This window comes from Heloderma suspectum, chromosome 2 (assembly GCF_057233095.1).
Source record: "Heloderma suspectum isolate Gila_16-S chromosome 2, 16-S_ref, whole genome shotgun sequence".
NCBI lineage: Eukaryota > Metazoa > Chordata > Lepidosauria > Squamata > Helodermatidae > Heloderma > Heloderma suspectum.
Genome location: NC_139459.1, coordinates 105,686,152 through 105,708,439, shown reverse-complemented (window position 1 = coordinate 105,708,439; position 22,288 = coordinate 105,686,152). Strand labels below are relative to the sequence as shown.

Genomic DNA, 22,288 nt, shown 5'->3' with positions numbered 1-22,288 from the left:
ATCACTCTGTCTTACACATAGAATTTTATGTGGGGTCCCTGATGGTGTAATGTTCCACTTGTAACCCTCCCGTATTTTCCTACCACTACTTCCATGTCTTTTTCTTAGTGCAGAAAATAAGTTAAGAAAAAAATAATAGCTGCACAATACTAGTAGCGCTAGTAGCCCTCTGTCTAGAACCATACTTATTGTTTCACCTTGAAGATTTATGATGCTCCATGGAAATATGGGATCCTTGTAGACTTCCCTAACTTTACATTAACAGGCAGCATACATATCTTCATACAAAATGTCTTGAACTGTACTTTCCCAGTTTGCATTGGCTCTGTCTATGCAAGTATTTTGTGTAGGAGGATGGTATTTCTCCCCACCCCCCAACGCAGTGCTGTCAGTATTACACTCTTCTCTCTATGGCTTTGCTGCATCACTTCCAAAACTGCCTTATGCAAATGTCTCATATAGAATGTAGTTTATTGAAAGATAACTGCATCAGGCTCTTACCAAATGTGGCCCTCTTGACAAGTGTACAAACGTTTCATGTTCACAAGATACGCATTCCTAAAGGGATTTTATTAATATTTTTATGAGATTTTTTCTCTTTTACACAATGCAAATAACATAGGGGGAGGAGTTGAGACTAAGTTGGAACACATTCAAAGAAATATATGAACTGTCATTGATACTCAAACATATATATCAGTATATGATGACCAAATATGTGTCTGGAGACTGCTGTCTGTAGTAAGCTGCACATTCAAATATAGAAAGGGCAGTGAGGTCTTCTGTCCATTGAATAATAAAGGAATCTTTTAAACTTTAACAATAATGCATATTTAGCAAGGCAGAACGTATTAATTCATACATACATGCACATAATGCACGCGCACACACAAGCTTCTTCAAACAATGGGAAATTCCTTAAACATAAGCAAGAACTGGCTGTGGAAACACACTCATGTTCAGCATATAATAGGATGGGCTTGTCAGTGTGAGAGGTCAAAGAGGTAGAGATTAAGTAAACCTGAGTCTGTAACACTCTTGGGAAAAGAAAGGTAGGGGGAGAGTGTGGAGAAGGAAAAGGATTTTAGGGAGGTTGATGCTAAAATCTTGAGACCTAAGGCATGGTTACAATAACAAGAGGGAATGGGGGAAGGAGGTTGTCTAAAGCTTAAAAATGCATTCACTCCAGTTTATAATGCTTTAGTCCTGTCCCTGAAATGACCACCCTCAGTTTGATCAAATCTTCTAGAGAATTTGGACAAGTGAGGTGGGGCATGAAGAGGAAATAGGTGGAAGCAAACGGGGGCCCTGCTGCAATCCTTTCCACCAGCTTTTCCTCACCTGGTACCCTCCAGGTGTGTTGGACTGCAACTTCCTGGGGCATGCTGGGAGTTGTAATCCAACACATCTGGAGGATACCAGGTTGGGGGAAAGCTGCTTTCCACTAACTGGCCAGGATTCTCTGACCAAATCCAGTTCTAAAAGTAGATCCAGTCACTGTGTAGACACATGCATGTGTGCACATGTGCAGAAAAGCGGATATAGGGTAAGAGGCTTCAGTGTACAGAAGGACCACCTGAAAATAGGATAGGGCTTTAAAGATAGCACTCCCTGGATTAGTCTGACCTGTTCCTGTAACTGAAGACTGGGGCGTGTTAAAACTCCCAAGTCTGCGGCAAAGGAGAAATGTGTCAATTTACAAAGGGGCCTTTGTAGACCTCCACCTTTGGTGAGGTGAGGACTTAGGCTTAGTCTGGACAAAATAAGTAGTGGAGGAAGGACGAACCACGTTGTCCAGTACCCTTTAGGCCATTCTCTCCAGGTTTGTCCAAGGGTAGCAGGACTCTGGGGGTTGTCTGTCTGTCTCTGTGAGAGAGATGGTTGGAATTCTTGCCAAAAATGTGGGTGGGCCAAGAGTACAAAGCATCTAGTAACAAGGACCCAGATGTTACAGGTACATCAGCTATAGTTGGAATCGATCACAAGACAGCACACTTGGTACACAAAACACAGATTTGAAAACACATTTTTGCATAAAAACGTTGTCGTCATGATTAAAAAAATACAAAAGTTGCAGGAAGATTCTCATTTACTGAGAATCAAAGTTCATGACTGAAAATAATCACCCTACTATCAGAGTCATCAGTAAACACAAAAGTGGGTGATTCTTGGAAATGGATGTTCTATCCCTATGTAGTTGTGCCCCAACAATACAGAATTCTGAAACTTTTATAAACTATAATATTTCTCTTCCTTAAACCTGGAAGGCTCTAACCAGGAGGGGGAAATTCTCTGCACATTTGATTAATTTTACTTCTTGCCTGCCTTGAGCCTTTTTGTATATATGCAGCTTAGAGTGATTTGGCAGTGTCAGATTTAGCCTTGTATACGTGACCTAAAGCTGCTGAGTAATCTCCATTGTTAAGGCCAAATCTCTGGCCTTGGCTGCAGCCAAACTTTCTTAAAGGCACCATGTTTATCACTGCTAGTATCATGGAGGGTGTACAGCCTGCCCCTAGGGCTGAGCAAACGGCTAACAGTATATGTTAATGGGCAGTGTTAAATGATCATGTCTTTTCTCAGATTGTATCTTTTCGACAGTCCCCCCCCCCCCCGCCCAAAGACATACTTACATCATGGTTTGGAACTGGAATTGTTTCAGGGGGGTATGTCAGTAGTGGCCAACATGTTCTTGAGGATGGGCTGAATAAGAAGCTTATTTCTAATACATATACATTACTGATAAAGGTGAAATGCACAAAGTTGTTAAATGTTTTGAGAACGCTTATCTCCAACTCATGGGAACAGACTGCACAACCATGCTGCAAATATAGATTTTACATCAACTGAATTATGACCCCATAGTCTCCAACTCTGCAAGGTCATCTGCCATGAAGTTGGGCCCTATCCATAATCCAGAACACACTCACCTCTGCAGATGGAGTGATACTGCTGATGTCCATAATTAATTCCGTATGCAAACTTGTTCTTCTTGTAATGCTTAGATGTCGTATGAATTAAATATAATTTCCCTGAGAAATTCTTGTACAGTTCAGTGTGAAATGAGATCCTGTACATGTACAGGAAGTGTTTTTAGTTAGTCTAATTTTTGCTTGGGTCCTGCATGCTAATCATCACTCAGACAGTTGAACAGATAATCCCAAAGGGTAGTTTTTAAACCATAAGGGAACTGCGATTACATGGAAAGTTTAGAGAGGGAAAAATCAGCCATTACATTTAAAATCTGTTTCTTTGTTTTTGCTATAGCTCTAATAGTAAAAATAGCTAACTTGCATTTAATACTTAAGTTTAAGGCTGATAAAGCAATAAGGTTGCTAACACTTTGAGCGTGAAAAGAGAGCTGTTTTCCTAAGTGCTCTCTTGAGACAGCTTGTAAATACCAAGTGAATCCCAAACTGAGTGAAAGGAAATTTGGCCATCATTGTGCATTCAAACCACCACTCAGTGTACATCATGAGTAACTCACTGTGCAGTGTGCTGCTAAACTGCAAGCCTTATCTGCCTACCCCACTTGGGACAGTGTATTTACATAATGGTGTGAAAACTGGTTTATTGCTCAGAGTTCTTAGATTCCAACATTTGTACTTTGTTCCAGTTGTTGCAAGAGAGACTTAATTATATTGCTGAACAATATTTGTTTAGTAATGCCCTCTCCACCCTGAAGCAGGAGGACCCACCCGTGGGATTTTAACTTTGGGCCAACTTCTACCGGCTGCAACATGCTACCAACAGTTGTATGATGACCATGGTTTGTTCTACAACAATTATACTGTAATTTTTACTGATGGCTCTAAGTCTCAAGAATGCAGATTTTGTCTATAGGCATTCATCTAGAATTTTTTAAAAAGCTCCCAGCTGAATCATCCTATATAGCACTAGTGGACTCATTCTCTGAGTATGTTTCCTTATGTTTGCAGAATACCAAATAAAAAAAATCAAAACAACACCATTTAAGGGAAAAAGCCCTAAGGGTGGGGGAAGCCCCCAAAACCACTGTGTAAGGACTGGGCATACCCCTTGAGCGCAGAGCACTGATGGATGGTTGGGAGGGGAAAATGAATAACTGGGGGATGGGTGGTAGCAGCATGGAGTATCCTGGAAAAGGCCATGGCTGGGTAGCTGGAATTCTGAATAGAAAGCAATACAGCAATGATTTGTTGCCAGTCTATGCTGACCGCAGAACAGTTTGCTATGCGTTGGCCTTGAATTACATTAAACTCCTGGATTTAGAAAAATCTGTTATATGTACTGATTCTTAGAGTTTATTGCTAGCCTTAGACTTGTTTAGATCATATACATTTACTTATGTTATCCTTTAGACTCAAATGTTTTTTTGTCAAGTTCCTAGATGTGTTGGAATTAAAGACATTCACTGGCTGACCAGGGTATGAAGTTGGCAATCCAACTAGGTACACAGGGATCCTATTTAATGTTTTTGCCTCCATCTTCACATCTCAGTTTGATGATACCTGACAAGTGCTTCAGGAAAGCCAGAAAAATAAACTTTTGAAGTCAAACCAGTATTCCAATCAGGGTCAAATGCATCCCTCAAGAAGTGCAGGCAGAATGTTGTACTGGGTAAGAATTGGATATGGAGCCCTTGTTTGCCAGTACTTGCTAAAGGGGGAGCCTCCCCGCTCATGTGTACCTGGCAGTATTACCCTCACTGTTAAACATGTCCTTGGAATTAATGAAACCTGATTGCTGACAGGAGAAAAAGTTATGCACATACTGAATTGAAACTCTGAAATCACTGCTTGAAATACACAAGCTTTTGGCACAATAACTTCTAATCTACCCTCTCCTTTGTTAATTATTGTAATTACATTTTAAAGACTGCAATCTTCTGCTTTTATTTAGAATTAGGTCTCACTGAATGTGGTGGGATTGACCTAGTTTGTATGATCATGCTTATTAGCCACAGTGGGCTGCGGTGCCCGTGGGCTCCAGCTTGCCAGTTCAGGCTCCCCTGCTGCCATGGCTTCTCATGTAATCCAAGCCCAGTGAGGGTATATTGTTGGGGTGGTTAACCCAGGCCATGTGTTCTGGGTGACTTGTTAACCACCCCAACAAAGCCAACCTCAGTGGGTTTGGACAACATGAGAAGTTGCACCTGGGGAGGGTAATTATGCAAATCAGCCAGCATATGACCAGCACACAAAGGGTGGTTAACAAGCTACTGTGGCTTGTTAACCACCCTGTGATCATGAGAACTGGCCGACTGACCTGGTTCATACAACATGACAAACCATGGTGGGCTGTAAGCCTTGTTTGTTTCAGGGTAGCTTGTCGTGATGTGCAAACCTGGCAGAGTGGCTTGTGCATGTTTTGTCAGAAAGGGCTACAGAGCCACCTGGCAAGAGCGATAAAAAAACCTCGCTGCTCCTCACAATGACCTCTGCCTTCTCCCTCCAGTTTGATTCTTCATTTGACAGCAACCGGCTTTGTCCCCTTGTGAGCTGTATTACAACAGCTATGTGTGATTGACTTACTTCTGAGCAAGTGCACATGTCCCCCATTTGGGACCATGACAATTTGGGAGGAGGGATTTAAATTCCCCCCTCCTGTTTTCATGCTGAAATTCCCTCCCCCCATGGTTTTCTTTTAAACAATCTCCCCCCCCTTTTTTTAAACCATACGGAGGAGGAGAATTTCAGCATAAAAACGGGAGGGGGAAAGCTAAATCCCCCCCCATCACCATAGTCCCGAATTTGGTGTGTGTATGCTTACCCAGAGGTAAATCAATCACACACACATGCATAGCTGTTCTAGGAATAAGAACGGGCTGTGAGGAGCAGCCAAGGAGACGTTTTTTAAGTGTTAAAGAAAGAAAATAAATAAAACCCTCAGCCACCTTGTCCTAACAAGTAAGGTAAGCTCTGAAGATATGGCATATATATGTCAGCGCAGGTACTTCACAAAGCAAGAAGTGGGGGAGAATCTCATCACAGCAGAAGTATAGACAAGTTGTGCTGCAAAGGACCCTGGGATACGTGTTGGGAGTGGGTGGGAGTATGAAGTGGGAAACAAACCATGGCAACCCAGTGAGCGCCTAATTGTCTATCAGCAGCAGTGTGGCTTAGCGATCAATTAACCAACCCACTGTGGCTTGTTTGTGGTGTGGCTTATCTTGATGCACGAACTGGGCTTCTCTTGTGTAAATATGCATAGGATTGGTAAGGAAGCTGCTTCTGCTTCCCCACCTTCTCAAGCAAGATGTATGTACACTGAAGGGCTGCTGGATTTCTGATCAGATCCAAAGAAGGGGATGGATCTCTTTTTATTTGTATTTAAAAACCCCAGCAGGAGAGAAAACAGATCACCACAGTATAATTTTGTAATAGCAGAAGGATTCTCTTTGTCCCTTGAAATCTTGCTGCACCACTGCTACTGCAGTCCAGTATCTTCAAAAGAGAGTTCAAACAGCCTAGCTTATGATTACACAGAAGTACTATCAAAATGTCTGAAAATGTCTAGGCATAAAAATAATTACCACAGACTCATTTCAGGATAGGTGCTGATCCTGAGATGCTCTGTGTTCTATAAATAACAAGACAAGTTGCATGTTTTATATATCCAGCAGTGGAGCTTGTTCTGAAGTCACTAGTGTGCATTAGACAGTAAACGTTATTCGATCTAATATGACGCTATGTCAAAAAAGGCTTGTGAATGTGGACTACAGAGTAAATAATCTTGATCAGAGAAGCTCCAACCATGATGGAAGTTACTAAACAAGAAGATGACATAAAGATAATGTGTTCTGTCCAACTGTCCATTTGCCACAGAATGGACATTGTTGGCAGAACAGATTCCCCCTTCCCAGTGCACCCTCAAATCTGCTCTGGATGGTTGGGGGACCCCCTGAAGCAGGTTTGAAGAAGTGCAGGGGGGAGGGGAGGAAGGGGGAAATCCTTGTGTATAAGCAGATGTTGCCTAATGTATGGTAAATGTAAAAATCAGACTTGGAGTCCAATCCTACACTTGAAAGATGTACTAGTGGAGAAGAAAACTGGAATAAAAAATGCTGTGTGGGGATTTCCCTCATCTCACTATACCTCTTTACACTAATCCTCAATGTGCTTCCAACGCTAGGGGAAACTCTGGATGGAAAAGGAAATTGGGAATTCTTATTCCAAAACATCTTGGTTCCAGATAACCCCATTCCAGACTGATAGAGCATATAGAAGCATGTACCAAAATGTTCTCCAGAAGATCATTCTAGGTCTAAATCTAAAATCTCTCAGACAGTAAATTACCGATAATTCAATTGTTGGCAAGGAAGAAGTAAATTATATTACTAGACATCAAGATACTGTTGTTCCTGGATGCTTGGCGTCACTGAGAAAATAATCGTTTTCTCCCACTTTTACAAGAAGATTAAACAAGTTAGAGGTTTCCTTTGCTTTTCTCTGTTGAGCACAGTTAAAGTTTCATGATAAATGCAAACGTGTGTAACCCATAAGACAGAAACTTCTTCACACTTTAGTATACCATAGTGATTCCTAGTCCAGCAACCTAGACATTAAACAATCCCTGCCAATAGTCGTCATCCAGGACCATAATGAATTGCTGGTACAAGGGGCATAGTGACTTTAAAATACCATTATTAGTTCAATAATACAGTGTAATCCCAAGCATGTTTACTTAAAAGTTTATCTTAATGGGGTTTACACTGTAGTAAGTGTGTACCTCTCCTTAGTGAGTCTCCTAAAACTTTCATATTTTCATTCTAGTCTTGCAAAAAGGAAGAGGTGGGAATTAAAAATGTGTGCACTAACTGATTACTTGTCTTGCACAAGCTATGGGAAATCTTGTAATAGGTATAAACATGGAAATTATCAGCAGTATCCTTAGTGTGTATATCCTCTTTTTCATAAAAAATATTGTTATGTTCTGTAATGGTATTTTGATTTCAATTTATATCTAAATAGTAAATTGCAGTTAATGTTTAATAATGTCCAAGCTGGACATTAATAAGATTCCTACTTAGAATATGAATAGGGTAATAAGTGTCCATAAAAGGGTCAGTGGGCATAACAATGTAAAACCAGAGATTGTAGGCATGCAACAAATGGACTTTTCAGAAGCAGGGAAAGGGATGGATGAGCTTTTCTATAACCTCTAATAAGAAAAAGAAAAGGAGAGTAATCATTCACAGAAGGAAGATTTTTCCTATGTTAGTGATGTCACTTTTCGCAAAGAGATCGTTTGTAAAATAGAAGCTTCCTGAAACCATTGGCTTTTGTATGACAGGAACTACAAGGGAGTGAAGGTAGAAGGAAGAGATTATTCTTGAGATTCTTATTTAGTGTTTTGTTTTGGTAGAAAAGAATGTGTGCAGTTGGTACTAAAGTCAAGAATAATAATATAGTTATGTCAGACTTCAAAGGAGGAAAGCAGGGTCTGTATAGCAATAGTCCATATATAATTAGATATATTAAAGAAGAAATAAAGATCTATGTAAAGCAGTTGATTAAAAATCAGGTGTGATGTGGCTAACTTCTTGATATTCCCAGTAATCTCAAGGGGGCGGAGGCAGTAGAATAATCTCTTACTATTGAAAAATAACTTAAAATATAGAAGGAAGTTCAAAGTGCTATAGCCTTTTATAAAATGCAGATGGGAATAAAATGACTGGGCTCCAGTATCATGCTCACACAATGGGATTTTCCCTTTCCCTCTTCCCCCTGCAAAACCCTGCCAAATCTGCTTTGGATGGTCCCCCAACCTTCTGGAGCAGATTGGGGTGCGGAGGGATAGCTGCAGTGGGGAGGGGGACTCCTCCTTGTTCTGGTGGGAGACACTGCTAGTTGGATGAAACCCACTGTTCCCAGATAAAATGAATTTATACCTGCAGCTTTTAAAAAGGATCATCTTGTGAAAAGGGGAAATAAGGCAATGAAACTCTTGTCCACATGCTCAACTGAATGGCACAAAGAATAAATTTGCAGATTAACTAAACTATCAATTAACAATGAATTCCAAAGGACTTTAAAAACTACTATGGAAAGTTATGATCTTCGCAGTACGGTGTGCCCATCAAATACAGAAAAAACTGAAAAATCCATCTTCATGCTCCCAACAGAATAGGAAGACCTCTCTCCAAACCCAGTGCTTCTTACTGAGATGACAAAAAGTATAAATTGCTTTTGTGCAGAGAAGCACCAAGGCCCCAATAGTTTCTGTTCAAAGTACTAATTACTTGGTCTTAACAGGAAATATAAAAGAATGGCAGTCTGCTTAATATTGTACAGCAGACAACCATTACGCCAATCCACAAGTCAGGAACCATATTCACCTATCGATAATACATAAAGGGCAGTACCCATATTCAACTTTATTGTAAAAATCAATGCAAAAATTCTAGCAGCAACAATAGGAATGGTAGTTGCTTATAGGTCTTGATGGATTACTAATTAAAATTAATCCACCATGATCAAAGAAACTTTAATCAGGGAAGGCATTTTGCAGATAAAGGCTTGGTTTAGTTGTCATGGCCAGTCCATAATTTGAATGAGCTTTGAACTTGGGCGCTTCCCCCTCTCTTCATACACTCTGATTCTCTATGTCACTTTCAGGCTTGCATAACTATTGTTTACCATGACATGTAAATTGGGCAAACCTTCGTTAGTACAAAACAGAGCTTCCAACCCAGAATTTGAAACCAGTTTGAAGCAGCAGAACTGGGCTAGATGAACAAGTGGTCTTGGATTTGATTTAATGAAACTCCTTATTTGTAACCAAACAAAATTTTGTTCCTTCACTGAAATCATTCAGATTGATGTGAAGCTGGACCAAAATACAAATAAAAGTTTGCTGTTAATATTTGTGTTGCAAAAGCCAGTGTAGCAGAAAGCGGGCAGTCACTGTTTTAAGTACCTACTTATTTTTCTTATTTATTTTAATTTAGCATCATCAAAGTACAGAGTGACATAAGGACTGATCCCTGCCCTGTGTAATTTAGGGTGCAATCCTATGCACATTTAGACAGAAAAATGTCCTACAACTTCCAGTATCCCCCAGCCAGCATGAGGTGTGGGTAGCTGGGGCATGCTGGGAGTTGTGGGACTTTTTTGCTGTCTAACTATGCTTAAGTTTGCGTCCTTGCAATCTAAATTTCAGCAGGGGAAATACTGGGTGGGAGAGAATGATGGAGAGGCACAAGTATTAACTGATAAATATGAGCAAGTGTAGTTATATTTACTTACAGGCACAACCTTATGCATGTTCATTTTAATTCAATGGGACTTACACCCAAGCGAACATGTGTAGGATTGCAGTTTTAGGCTTTGTTTCAGTTGGACACTTGGTAATTAATACTAAAATATGGGAAATGTGATCAAGCAGTACTGCATTGGCTTTTCAACTTTTTTCAGATGTTTTCATGTTTCAGAGTATTTTATGTATTTTTTTTCTTGAAGCATATACTTACTATATTAATGTTCAGAAGGCATAAATGAAACCTGCTTTATAAAACCAAATTGACACTTCAGAAGAAAATTATTCTACTGTAAATAAAGAATCTATTTTCAAATATCAAATGATAGCATAAACCCCAGACTTAAAGTGAAGAGCATGTTTTGCTGTGAAGAATACATGCAGCAGTACCACTTGAAAAGTAGCCTTATTTATTTTACTTAGCCTTTTTAATACGTTTTTGTAAGTGTAGCTGCTGGATTACTGCTGGTCAGGAAAAATATTCTTGTGCATTGATTTGATTTTTCTTTCAAGGCATTTGAGAGAGAAGACAGCAATAGCAGTAACATCTAAAGGGTTCTATGGGCTGGAAGATGAGAAGGGAACAGCTTGTACTTCAACAAGGCGTCGTTCTACACCACGCGGTTTAGCAGGCTTGACCACAGGCGTGTTTGAATCCGTAATGGTTCAGGTTCTGAGACAGGAAGAGCAACTGAGAGCAAAAGAAGAAAAGAGGTAAAAGGCAAAAGTGGATTGTTTTTAGCTATTCCCCCCCCCCCCCAACTTTGCTCCTCTGGGATGTCACTTGCCCATCACATTTGGCTCAAAATGGACTTCTCAACCTAGGATTTCTACATAGTTAAACAACAGTTTTAGGTAGTCTGGTATACATGCTATGGTATTTATTGTCTGTTGTCAAATTTATTTTTCATTTGAAAATGTATTTTTAAAGCAGTGAAACATTTGAAACATGTTTTAACCGTAATGCCTTGGGCATTAGGTATGGCATTGATAATCTAGAATAAAAATGGTCTAGTGGTTCTGTGTCTGCTCGTTCATGTTTTACTTTACATTTCATTAACACATTTCTGTAGATGTTGAAACATATTTCTTTTTGTAACAGTTGAAATTACAGCTTTGTTTATATTACTGGGAGAGTATTTTAATTCCTCAGTTTCATTTGATATCAGCATACAATCATCACTTTTTTCTGTTAATATAGTGAATGGATATCCACTTACGTTTAAGATATTACTGATGTATGGGAGAGATTGCTTCAACTGGGGAAAAAATAGGGAAGGAAAGAAGGAACCTGAAGCACTGGGGAAGCTATGGATTGGGTGGACTGGCCTGCTTTGTAAAGCTTCCACCATTAAACAAAATTTACCTTAATGAAGAGTTTTGCTCCTAATTCTGAAATACGTTTTTGGCTTTCACTGTCATCTTCTGACCGTTGGCATGCAACAATTCCCATTTGATTTAATTATTTATAGTTGTTTTGATCTGATGACCTAATGGGAAATTAGTAAAGATGTTGTCAGAAATGGATGTTTTCTGCCTATGCTAGCTATTTTTAAAGAAGTTGAATATACTTTAAAATATTTATTTCTGCTGAAAGTATTTTTTCTTTCCTTTTGGAGGGGAAATTTTATTTTGTGTTTGCATTTAATACTAAAAAAAATGTTAGTACTCACGATTAGTATGTGTGGAGGGAGAAACTGGAGAATTTTTTTCTAGCAATTTTTCTAGTAGTAGTGGTCTGACTGTAACAGAAGTTTCTTCTTGTCACTCACTGATTCATTCACCTTGTGTGGAACTTTGACAGAATGACAAAAATGTACCTTAGATGCCCATAAAAAGCTGCTTTCCCACACATTTTTCTCCCTGTCACTTTCCTCCAACCTCCCGAAGACTGCGTGCAGACATTTGTTCAAAACTAAATGTTGTTGGAATTTGAAGGAGTGGCAGAAATCCAACTGGTCAAATATTGAAAGTGAATAAAAAACTTCTACATTAGTGCCTAGTTTGTTGATGTAGACCGGGGTGGGCAACTGTGGTAGGTTTGGGGACCATTTTGCCTTCTGGAGACTCCCTCCCCATGGGCAGCACTTCCAATTAAAAAACTTAAAAAAAAAAAAATTGTCAGTTTGCTGCCAAAATTCAGTGGCGAACTGTTACAGAGTGCTACAAGGGTTAAATTTAGCTAGCATGCAAACAAGCGAAATTTAACCCTTCTAGTGCTCCATAGCATTACAGATGCCATTTATTTATTTTTATTGCCACTGCCAAATTTGGCAGCAGGGGCTTCATGTGGGCTGCGTGTTGCACACCCCTCATTCAAGACATTGGTGTCTAGATGATAACTTGGAGTGATGCATCATTTGTGTGCTTAGATGGTGTGCAAGTAATTATTTCTTGTGTGGACTTGTCTATGCTTTTCATAAATCAGAATCATAAATATGATGATGGCCAGACTGTACATACACTGAAGCAGGTGGATGTCTGTTGCATCTTTGAGGCAGGTAATGATTTAGTGTGCTTGGCTGGAATTGCACCTGTGTAGGGGAAATTCAGTTTGTACAAGGACAGGACATTTCACAAAGCACTGTCATGTCAGCACAGAGTTTATTAAATACATTTGTGCTGAATTTTGGTTCTCAAACATACATTTTTGTACGCTTGACATTTTAACAACCTAGCACCAATTATTTTACAGTAAAGCCAAGTATAGTATGCTGAAAGGAGTGGTGGGGGAAGAGGAGAAGAAAGGAAAGGTTCTGTGCACTCAGTGTGTTCCTGTCTTTAATGATATGTTGAAGAGCAGCAAAGAATCTCCGTATTAGCATTCACATGTAACACAATGAGCCTCTGTGAGCCCAAATGAAGCTTCAGGTTCATACAGTTCCACTCCCTTCTCTACCTCCCACACGGCCTGGAAAAAGACTTAACCAAGATTCAGTTTCTATAGTTCATGGCTTGTCATTACATATGAACAAGAAACTATGGTTTAGAACAAACTAGTCTATTGCTAAACAAGCCAACTTTAAACCATGGGTTGTTTAGCTGGCTTGTTTTACAATCTAGGGTTTATTTTTAACCACAGTTCCTGGTTCATTTGTAATGACCAGTCAGGAATAATAGAAACTGATTCTAAGCTACATCTTTTTCCCAGCCACATAGGAAGTGGAGAAGAGGGGGCGAGGGGAGGACTTGATTCCAAGGGTTTGCTCGGGCTTGCAAAGGCTTGTCCACATAGTGCTAAATCATGGTTTAGTGTAATGTGTTAACCAGGCCTATATGATGAATTGGAAGATTTTCATTTGATTGCATATTTTCTAATATTTAGAGCATTGCTGAGGGCCTCTGAAGTAAGTAGCTTTGGTTACACAAGTAGCCATGTGTCAGTTAACCATGTGAGGTACTACAATTTTAATGCAAATCTAGAACTTTAGAATATCTCTCAAATCAGCATCTGAAATTAAAATTCAAACTTCAGCAAATGCTAAAGCTATTTTAATGCTAAATATGTATCAGCTTGTATCTTGCCTTTTAATTATTGTGTTATTAATAGGTCACCTTATCTATATTATATGGGAAAGAATTCAGAAATATCAGTCCTATGCCATGAGGCCTAAACTTTTCCTCCTTGATGATTGATGGTTATGTGTTTGTCAATGATGTTCTTGTAATGTCTTGGAGTGAGTTACAGTTGGCGTGAATGTTTGCTGTGAAGGGCATCTTTAAGGTGTGTGTGTTTGGCTTTCAATGTCAATCATTTTCTATCTTGGAAATAGTCCATACATTTATAAGTGTTGTTTTAGTGACGAATAGGCTCTCACACCCTGGTGCCATCCAAATGTGTTGGTGTACTACAAACATGGTCATACTGGCTGGGGATGGTGGAAGTTGTATTCCAACACATCTGGAGAGCACCAGGGTCGGGAATGCTGGACTAACCTAAGGAAGTATCGTCACTTCATATAGTTTGAAGAATTGGCAATGTAGTTTCCAGTTGCCAATGGCTCATGCGAATACAAGTTAAGAATGAAAAGTAGGCTGGAATGCAGAGGACTGTCCAGGGAGCTTCTGTTTCCGAAGCTCTCTTTCCCCCAATCCCAACTTGGTGACTTCAGCCTTACATGCCCCCAACTCACAAAACTTTGGAGAACAGCCTTGGACAGTGCAAAGACCTGCAGCCAAAAACAGAGGGCAGTCCGGACAAGTATGTGAAAATGCTCATGCACGTTTATGGAGCCAGATGGATTCTGGCCTTTATGATGCGATTTTTATACTTAAAAGGCACAATCCTATGCATGTATAGACAGAAAAGAGTCCTACAACTACCAGCATTCCCCAGCCAGCATGGCTGGCTGGGGGATGCTGGGAGTTGTAGGACTTGTTTCTGCCTAACATCAATAGGATTGTACCCTAAGGAACTTAATTCTTTCACTCTTGCAAATACATCGGCAAAAGTTACTAGCATGTAGAATTTTTTACTTGTATGCCTGCAAACATAGTACTCATATTTGACATGACAGCTGCCTGAAAGAAAGAGACAACTCTGTTCTAGTTTTTCAAATGCTTCTCTGCCTGGTAGCCCAAAGGCAATTATTACACTACACAGGTGATCTGTTCTAACTGAATTTGTTTAGTAACAGTGTGTCAGCCTTCTAAAAAATGGTGTAAAGCATTTGAGAATGGCTTTATGTTTAAAATGGAGTCTTGCAGCAATATGATCATCTTAGTTTAGGAGAAGTTAATATCTGACTGAAAAAGGAATATGTCTTACTGAAACAGAGATTATCTCAGGGTTTTAGAATTGATTATAGTTTGGTCACCTGTTTGGAAATCTTATAGTTTGTTACAGAAATCTGAAAAGTTTGATGGAAAAATTATGCTCTGGGATGTGAGTATCATGTGAGCTAAGGAACTAAGGGGTGCAGCCAATGTTCTTTTGCGTGATCATATGTGACAGCATAATTTTAAGTATTCCACATTGTGCGTAGCATTCAGTTGTCTTCCTGAATTTACTCAGCAATGGCTATGACCCAGAGGGAGTGTGCGGATGATTATGTTCACCTTGTATAATGTAGGCCTTCAACCGTCGATATGATTGACTGGGGCGCAAAATAGGATTTCTGGAAGAAATTCTAATATGGAAAACTTTCCTATGCACTAAATCCACCAGAATCAGTTTTAGTGTGCCTGGCATATTTACTAACAAAACTAAAGTAAGTACAGTATGTTAATTATATGCCATGTGTAAGTAATCTGGTTCAGATATAACAATAACCATAGAATTATGGGAATGAATCTGCTCAAGTCTCAGGCTCGAGCACTCCACCTCCTAGAGATGTGAAAGCTTGGGGAAAAAACAGGGAAAATGTTTAAAATGCTTTTCCCCCCAAATTTTCAAAAAAATCCCTTGGAAAAACTGGGAAAAACATTTTTGGTGGGGGATCCTCCCCCGCAATTTCTGTCCCTCTCCCCAATTTCTGTCCCATCCCTCCAAGCCTTCATATCTCTATCCCCTCTTCTTGTCCTCTGGCACACACCAGAGAAGATTGTAAGCATATAAACTAACACCATTTTGTCATTACATTCGAATCAGGAACTGCAGTTAGTTTAATATATAATGTATTGAAACAATTCAGGATCAGATACCATGGGTTGATCTTGGCTTATTTCACTAAACTGTAGTTTAAAACAACCACAGTTAATAGTCACTGACCTGGTTTGCATGGTCAAAACAGCCCACCATTATTTAAGCCATAGTGGGCTGTATGCATGCCAGTGCATGCCACACAGCCATTTTGAACATTGAATCCCCGTGTCATGCGAACCTGGGGACCATGGCTTATGCGAGGGATAATCAGCCCTTGCATAATGCTAGAACAGCCCATCGTGGCTATTCAATTGTGCAAACTAGCCTACTATCTGGCTTAAAGGCAAAATACAGTTGGTTTAAATGCTTTCAATCTCCTCCCCTAATACATTCCAGATGAGGAGAGGGGAGGGGGAGTCTCATTCCCATAATGCTAAACAGTGGTTTAGTGTTAAATGTGAACTGGGCTACACATACAGGGGTGGGCAGAAAGTAGACCTCCAGATGTTTTGGACTTCAATTCCCAGCATTCCTGACCACTGGCCATGCTGGCAGGAGTTGAAGTCCAAAACATCTAGAGATCTACCTTCTGCCTGCCCCTACATTAATAGGTCAAAAATATAGATGTGCGTGGTACCTGTAGTAATAGAAACCATGGTTGAGGCATAGTTCTGGAAGAAATTTGGGTGCAAGTGGGGAGGGAGCTCCCAGACGTAAATCTACAATTTCTTATCCTCCCGTCCCCCGTGCAGCTCTCCATGCCACTGGAAAATCTGCTCAGGAAGGTTCCACAGCCCTCCAAAATAGTTTTTTAGGGTGTGTAGATGGCCATGTGGGGGAGAGGGAATCTTAGCCCCCCTGGTTATTCTGACAGAACAGTTTCCATCAGTGGAATGCCACCATTGGATCCTTTGGCCACTCATTAAGCCACGATTAGCATTTAGGTAGAATTACATGTATATCAGACATTATGATAACACAGCATGCCTGGTTTCACAACAGGAATAGCTTCAGCTTGTTGAACAAATTTAGAAACTGATTGTATTCGTCTGGGAATAAGGTCTTGTAGAGCTTTGATGTATGTTTGTTTTTAACATGTTTTTTAGCTGTGAAAGCAGCTTGATTTTTCTTGTGACATGCTTAAATAGTTATTTTGTGAAGAAGTAAGTTAGTCTGTATAATTGTATTACTTAGGTATGGACCTGATGAAGGAAACATTTCTTATCTTCTGTAAATGTTGTTGAACCAATTGGAAACAGCAATCACAGTGCTATCTATCAGATTTAATATAGATTTAAGTGGAAAATTGCCCAGGAAGTCCAACACAGTCACATTTGACTTCAAAAGAGGAAAGTTCCTAAAATGAGGGAACTGGTGAAAAAGAAGTTAAAAGGGGCACTCGAGGATTAAATCCCTTCAAAATGCTTGGGGATCACTCAAAACCACAATAATAGAAGCCCAGCTAAAATGCATACCACAGGTTAGGAAGGGTAGCACCAAGGCCAAGAGGTTGCTGGCATTAACCAGTGTTAATGGTTAATTAACCACAGTGAGCAGTGTTAACGGAGCTATTAGAGAAAAGAGAGCTTCCTTCAGAAAATGGAAGTCTTGCCCAAGTGAGGAAAACAAAACTCGGCACAAGTTTGCACAAAGGCGATGCAAGCAGGCAATAAGAGATGCAAAAAAGCATTTTGAAAAGCATATCACTAACAACATCAAGACCAACAGTAAAGAATTCCTTAAATACATCAGAAGCTGGAAACCAGCTAGGGAGGCAATTAGACCACTGAATTAGACCAACATTGAAGGAGGACAAGGAGATTGCAGAGAAGCTGAATGAATTCTTTTCATCCGTCTTCACTGCAGAAGATATAGGACAGATACTTGTGCCTGAACTGATGTTTTCAGGAAGTGAGTCTGAGGAACTGAGGCAAATAGTGGTGACAAAAGATGAAGTTCTCAATCTAATTGATAAATTGAAAACAAATAAATCACCGGGCCCAGATGGAATTCATCCTAGAGTTCTCAAAGGACTCAAATATGAAATCGCTGATCTTCTAACCAAAATATGCAACATGGAAGATGGCCAATGTAACACCAATTTTCAAAATGGGATCCAGGGGCGATACGGGAAATTACAGTCCCATTAGCTTAACGTCTGTTCCAGGTAAATTGGTTGAAGGCATTATTAAAGATGAAATTAGTAAGCATATAGAAGGACAAGCACTGCTGAAAAAGAATCAACATGGCTCCCACAAAGGTATGTCCTGTCTCACTCACCATTTAGAGTTCTTTGAGAGTGTCAATAAACATGTAGATGGGTGATCCAGTAGATATTGTTTACTTGGACTTCCAAAAGGCTTTGACAGGGTCCCTCACCAAAGACTCCTGAGCAAACCTAGCAGTCATGGAATGAGAGGACAAGATCCTCTTATGGATCAGTAACGGGTTAAAGAACAGAAAGCAGAGAGTAGGTAAATTCTCCCAATGAACAGAAGTAAATAGTGGGATCCCACAGGGATCTGTATTAGGACCAATGCTTTTCAACCTGTTCATAAATGATCTGGAATTAGGAGTGAGCAGTGAAGTGGCCAAATTTGCGGATAACACCAAATTATTTAGGGTGGTTAAAACAAAAAGGGATCATGAAGAGCTCCAAAAGGATCCCTCCAAACTGGGAGAATGGGCATCTAGATGGCAAATGAGGTTCAATGTAAGCAAGTATAAAAAATCCCAACTTCAAGTATAGCCTGATAGGATCTGAGCTAGCGGCGACCGACCAAGAAAGAGATCTTGGGGTTGTGGTGGACAGCACAGTGAAGATGTCAACCCAGTGTAAGTAGCTGTAAAAAAGACAGACTCCATGTTAGGCATAATTAGAAAAGGAATTGAGAATAAAACTGCCAATATCATACTGCCCCTATACAAATCTATGGTGTGGCCACACTTAGAATACTGTGTCAAGTTCTGGTCACCACACCTAAAAAAAGATATTGTAGAACTGGAAAAGTGCAGAAAAGGGCAACTAAAATGATCAAGGGGGTGGGGCATCTCCCCTATGAGAGAAGATGACAACAGCTGGGATTGTTTAGCTTGGAAAAAAGGAGGGGAAGGGGAGACACGATAGAGGTCTACAAAATTATGCATGGTGTGGAGAATGGGGATAGGGAGAAATTTTTTTCTGCCTCTAGAATCCGGGGTCATCCTATGAAGCTGATTGGTGGGAGATTCAGGATAGATAAAAGGAAGAAATTCTTCACACAGTGCATAGTTAAACTATGGAATTCACTACCACAGGCTGTAGTGATGGCCCCGAATTTGGATGGCTTTAAAAGGGGGTTGACAATTTCCTGGAGGAAAAGGCTAACAATGGCTATTAGTCCTGATGGCTATATGCTTCCTCCAGTACCAGAGGCAGTGAGCCTGTATATACTAGTTGCTGGCGAAAATCGGTGGGAGGGTGCTGTTGCACTCATGCCCTGCGTGTTCCCAGGAGACAGCTGGTTGGCCACTGTGTGTGAACAGAATGCTGGACTAGATGGAACCTTGGTCTGATCCAGAATGGCTCTTCTTATGTTCTTATGTTTCAATGGTTTGTGTGTGTGTGAGGGGTGGGTGGGTGGGTGAGTGAATCCAGATGAATTATTCGAGGTGAGAGAAGAATGCCTTTATAAAAAAAAGCCTCTACATAAATTTATTTATTTATTTATTTATTACATTTCTATCCTGCCTTTTTTCCTCCTTAAGGAAGGTGGCATACATAATCATGGCCCTCTCCATTTTATCCTCACAACAACAACCCTGTGAGGTAGGTTGGGCTGAGAGTCTGTGATTGACCCAAAGTCACCCAGTGAACTTCCATGGCTGGGTGGGGACTAGAACCTAGATCTCCCAACTCCAAGTCCACTCTAACCTTTACACTACACTGGCTCTCTAATTGAAAGAGGTACTAACTATAATGAGAGTTTATACTGAAATATTTGGTTAAGATGACATTAAAATAAATCTGAAAGCATATAAATCTGAAAGCAGTGGAGAAGATGAATAAGATTTAGTATTCAATAATTTTAAATGGAAGAACATTTGGTGTGATGTTGGGAATTTGGGTTATGACCAAGTTAGAGTTAAGCTTTTAAAATTTCCATTAATTTCAGTGGAAGCAATTTATACATGTGCTTTGACTAGCTTACTGATCTGGAGATTTTTCCAAATGGATAAAGTATTTAGCTATACTAATATTTACAGTGTAACAAACAGTTGGATGGCTTGGATCCAAAGAAAAGTGGAACTCTGCTTGCTCAGCAGAACTTTCCTACACTCTTCTCCCCTGCAGCCCCCTGTTTTCTGCCTTCTGAAAAGCTGCTCCTGAGTTGGGGGGCTTCTGGAATGGCATAAATTCGCATGGTGCCCAGAGGCATTTATGGGAAATGAAGATGGTGCCAGCTGAATGCCCTCACTTTGCTTGAAAGCAGTCTCAACTATTGTGAACAAGTGTGTGTGTGTGTGTGTGTGTGTGTGTATTACAAAAAAAACCAGGGTAGGGTGCCTCAGTGAGTACCAAAGGACATGTCTGAGGGTGCACTGGCATTTGTGGGCACTGTGTTGCTGTTCCCTATTCTAGTTGACGGACAGCTGCAGTGTGGCAACAGGGTAACATAAATGTGAATGTCTTCCATTTTGCTATTACTTGTTGGATTTCTATATTTCAATATTGCTGAGTTATCTAATACTCAGTTAAAAAAGCTTATTTCTACAAACATGCATTCTCTTGCTTTTAGATACAAGTTTTGTTTCAGCTTTGGTTAATGGGCAGTATAGAAATATAATAAATAAGTATCCCATTTGTTCTTGCTGCTTTTAAAATTAAATCTGAATTGTTTTTGTTTTTTTTTTTACTTTATTAGGCTTCGAGAACAAGAAAGAAAAGAGGCAGAAGAAGCTAGTCAGAAAGACATAGAAGAATGGGAGAAGTCTCTCCTGTCTCAAGCAGCACCTACCCGGATGGAAAACATGTGGGAAATTCCAGCTATTGGCCATTTTCTTTGTTTAGCACAACATATTTTAAACTTGCCTGAAATAGTCTTTTATGAGTTAGAACGCTGCCTTTTGATGCCTCAGTGTAGTGCTTTTTTATCTAAAATAATGACTTCTTTGTTAAGTCCTCCTCATCGAAGATCTACTTTGCATCGAAGGCCAACTCTTCCTTACAGAACTTGGGAAGCAGCACTTAAGCAGAAAGTACAGCAGTGGTATACAGTTGTGGGGCAAACTGACAATCCCGACAGTTGTGCAGAAAAACTTGGACTTTGTCCTCAGTTTTTTAAAGTCCTTGGAGACGTTAATCCTTTAGAGGAAAAACCATTTCACGAGCTCCCATTCTGTCAGAAAGTATGGCTGCTAAAAGGCCTCTGTGACTTTGTATATGAGACGCAAAAGGATGTACAAGATGCAGTACTTGGCCAGCCTATCCATGAATGCAGGGAGGTGATTCTAGGTTATGATTACCTAGAACATGCCTATGTTCACTTCCCACAATTCTGTGGTGCAGATGTACGGATTTACAAACAGAAGCCTTTTCATGCCCCTGAATTTCCAGTTCCTCCCATTAAGGTAAAAAGAGTACCACGGATTAAACTGGAGAAAGTGAAATGTGAATATGTCACCAAAAGCAATGGTGAAGTTAGGCTTCGTGCTAAAGAAGAGCTTTTGCCTCACACAAAGGCAGAACCAGGAAAAAATCCTTGCTCAACAAAAATCCACTTGGACCTCTTGAATGTCATGCCAGAAAAAGAAATGAAATCCAACTATGATGAGAGAATTCATAAGGATTGTGATTTTACAACAGACTGCTGTAAGGAAAACAGGGATAAGGCAATTGTTCCAGGAGAAATTGTTGGTTTTGGGGTACCTCTAAGCCCAGGAGAAATCCGGATTGTGGAAAATGGAGAAAAATGTGGTGAGTCTTCAGTAGTGAAAACAGAGACCACCCCGTTAAAGGAGAACACCCTTAAAACCTGCCAGATGCATGTGAATGGGAATCACAGTGACAATCCAGACAGTAATTGCCACAAAATTGCTAAAGAAATGACTTCAGAGAATTCTGTAGAAAACAAAACATTACAGTTTAGTAAAGTGCGAGCAAAGAAGAAGAAAAAGAAAAAAAAGAAACTGAAAGATATTTTGAATGAAAACCTTCAGAGAAAACGTGAGATTCACCTCCACTCATTCAAATCTTATAAACCTGAAATTCAGAATAAATTGCTAATGATGAAAAAGAAAGCCAAACACAAGAAGCACAAATCTGGTAAGATGATTTGATGGGAAGGTGATTTTCACAATGCATGTTTCTGTGCAGACCTAGAAGAATCATCTGAGCTGGTTGGCCTTGTACTAAAAAAAAAATGAAATGATGCTGGTTCTAAAAAGAATGGTTCCAATACTTAGGAATTTGAATTATTTTTCCAG

The 22,288-nt window shown here is 39.9% G+C and overlaps 1 protein-coding gene across 2 annotated transcripts in view; it reads left to right on the top strand.

Annotated features, from left to right (window-relative positions):
• Window positions 1–22,288, top strand: part of BRD10 (bromodomain containing 10) — a 66,672-nt gene that overhangs the window by 23,568 nt on the left and 20,816 nt on the right. The window contains exons 2-3 of one of the 2 annotated variants that reach the window (XM_084834457.1): window positions 10,753–10,953; window positions 20,728–22,127. In XM_084834457.1, the coding sequence (XP_084690583.1) occupies window positions 10,753–10,953; window positions 20,728–22,127 (1,601 nt within the window). The remainder of the gene's footprint in view (window positions 1–10,752; window positions 10,954–20,727; window positions 22,128–22,288) is intronic. The other variant, XM_084834458.1, reaches the window with a different exon arrangement.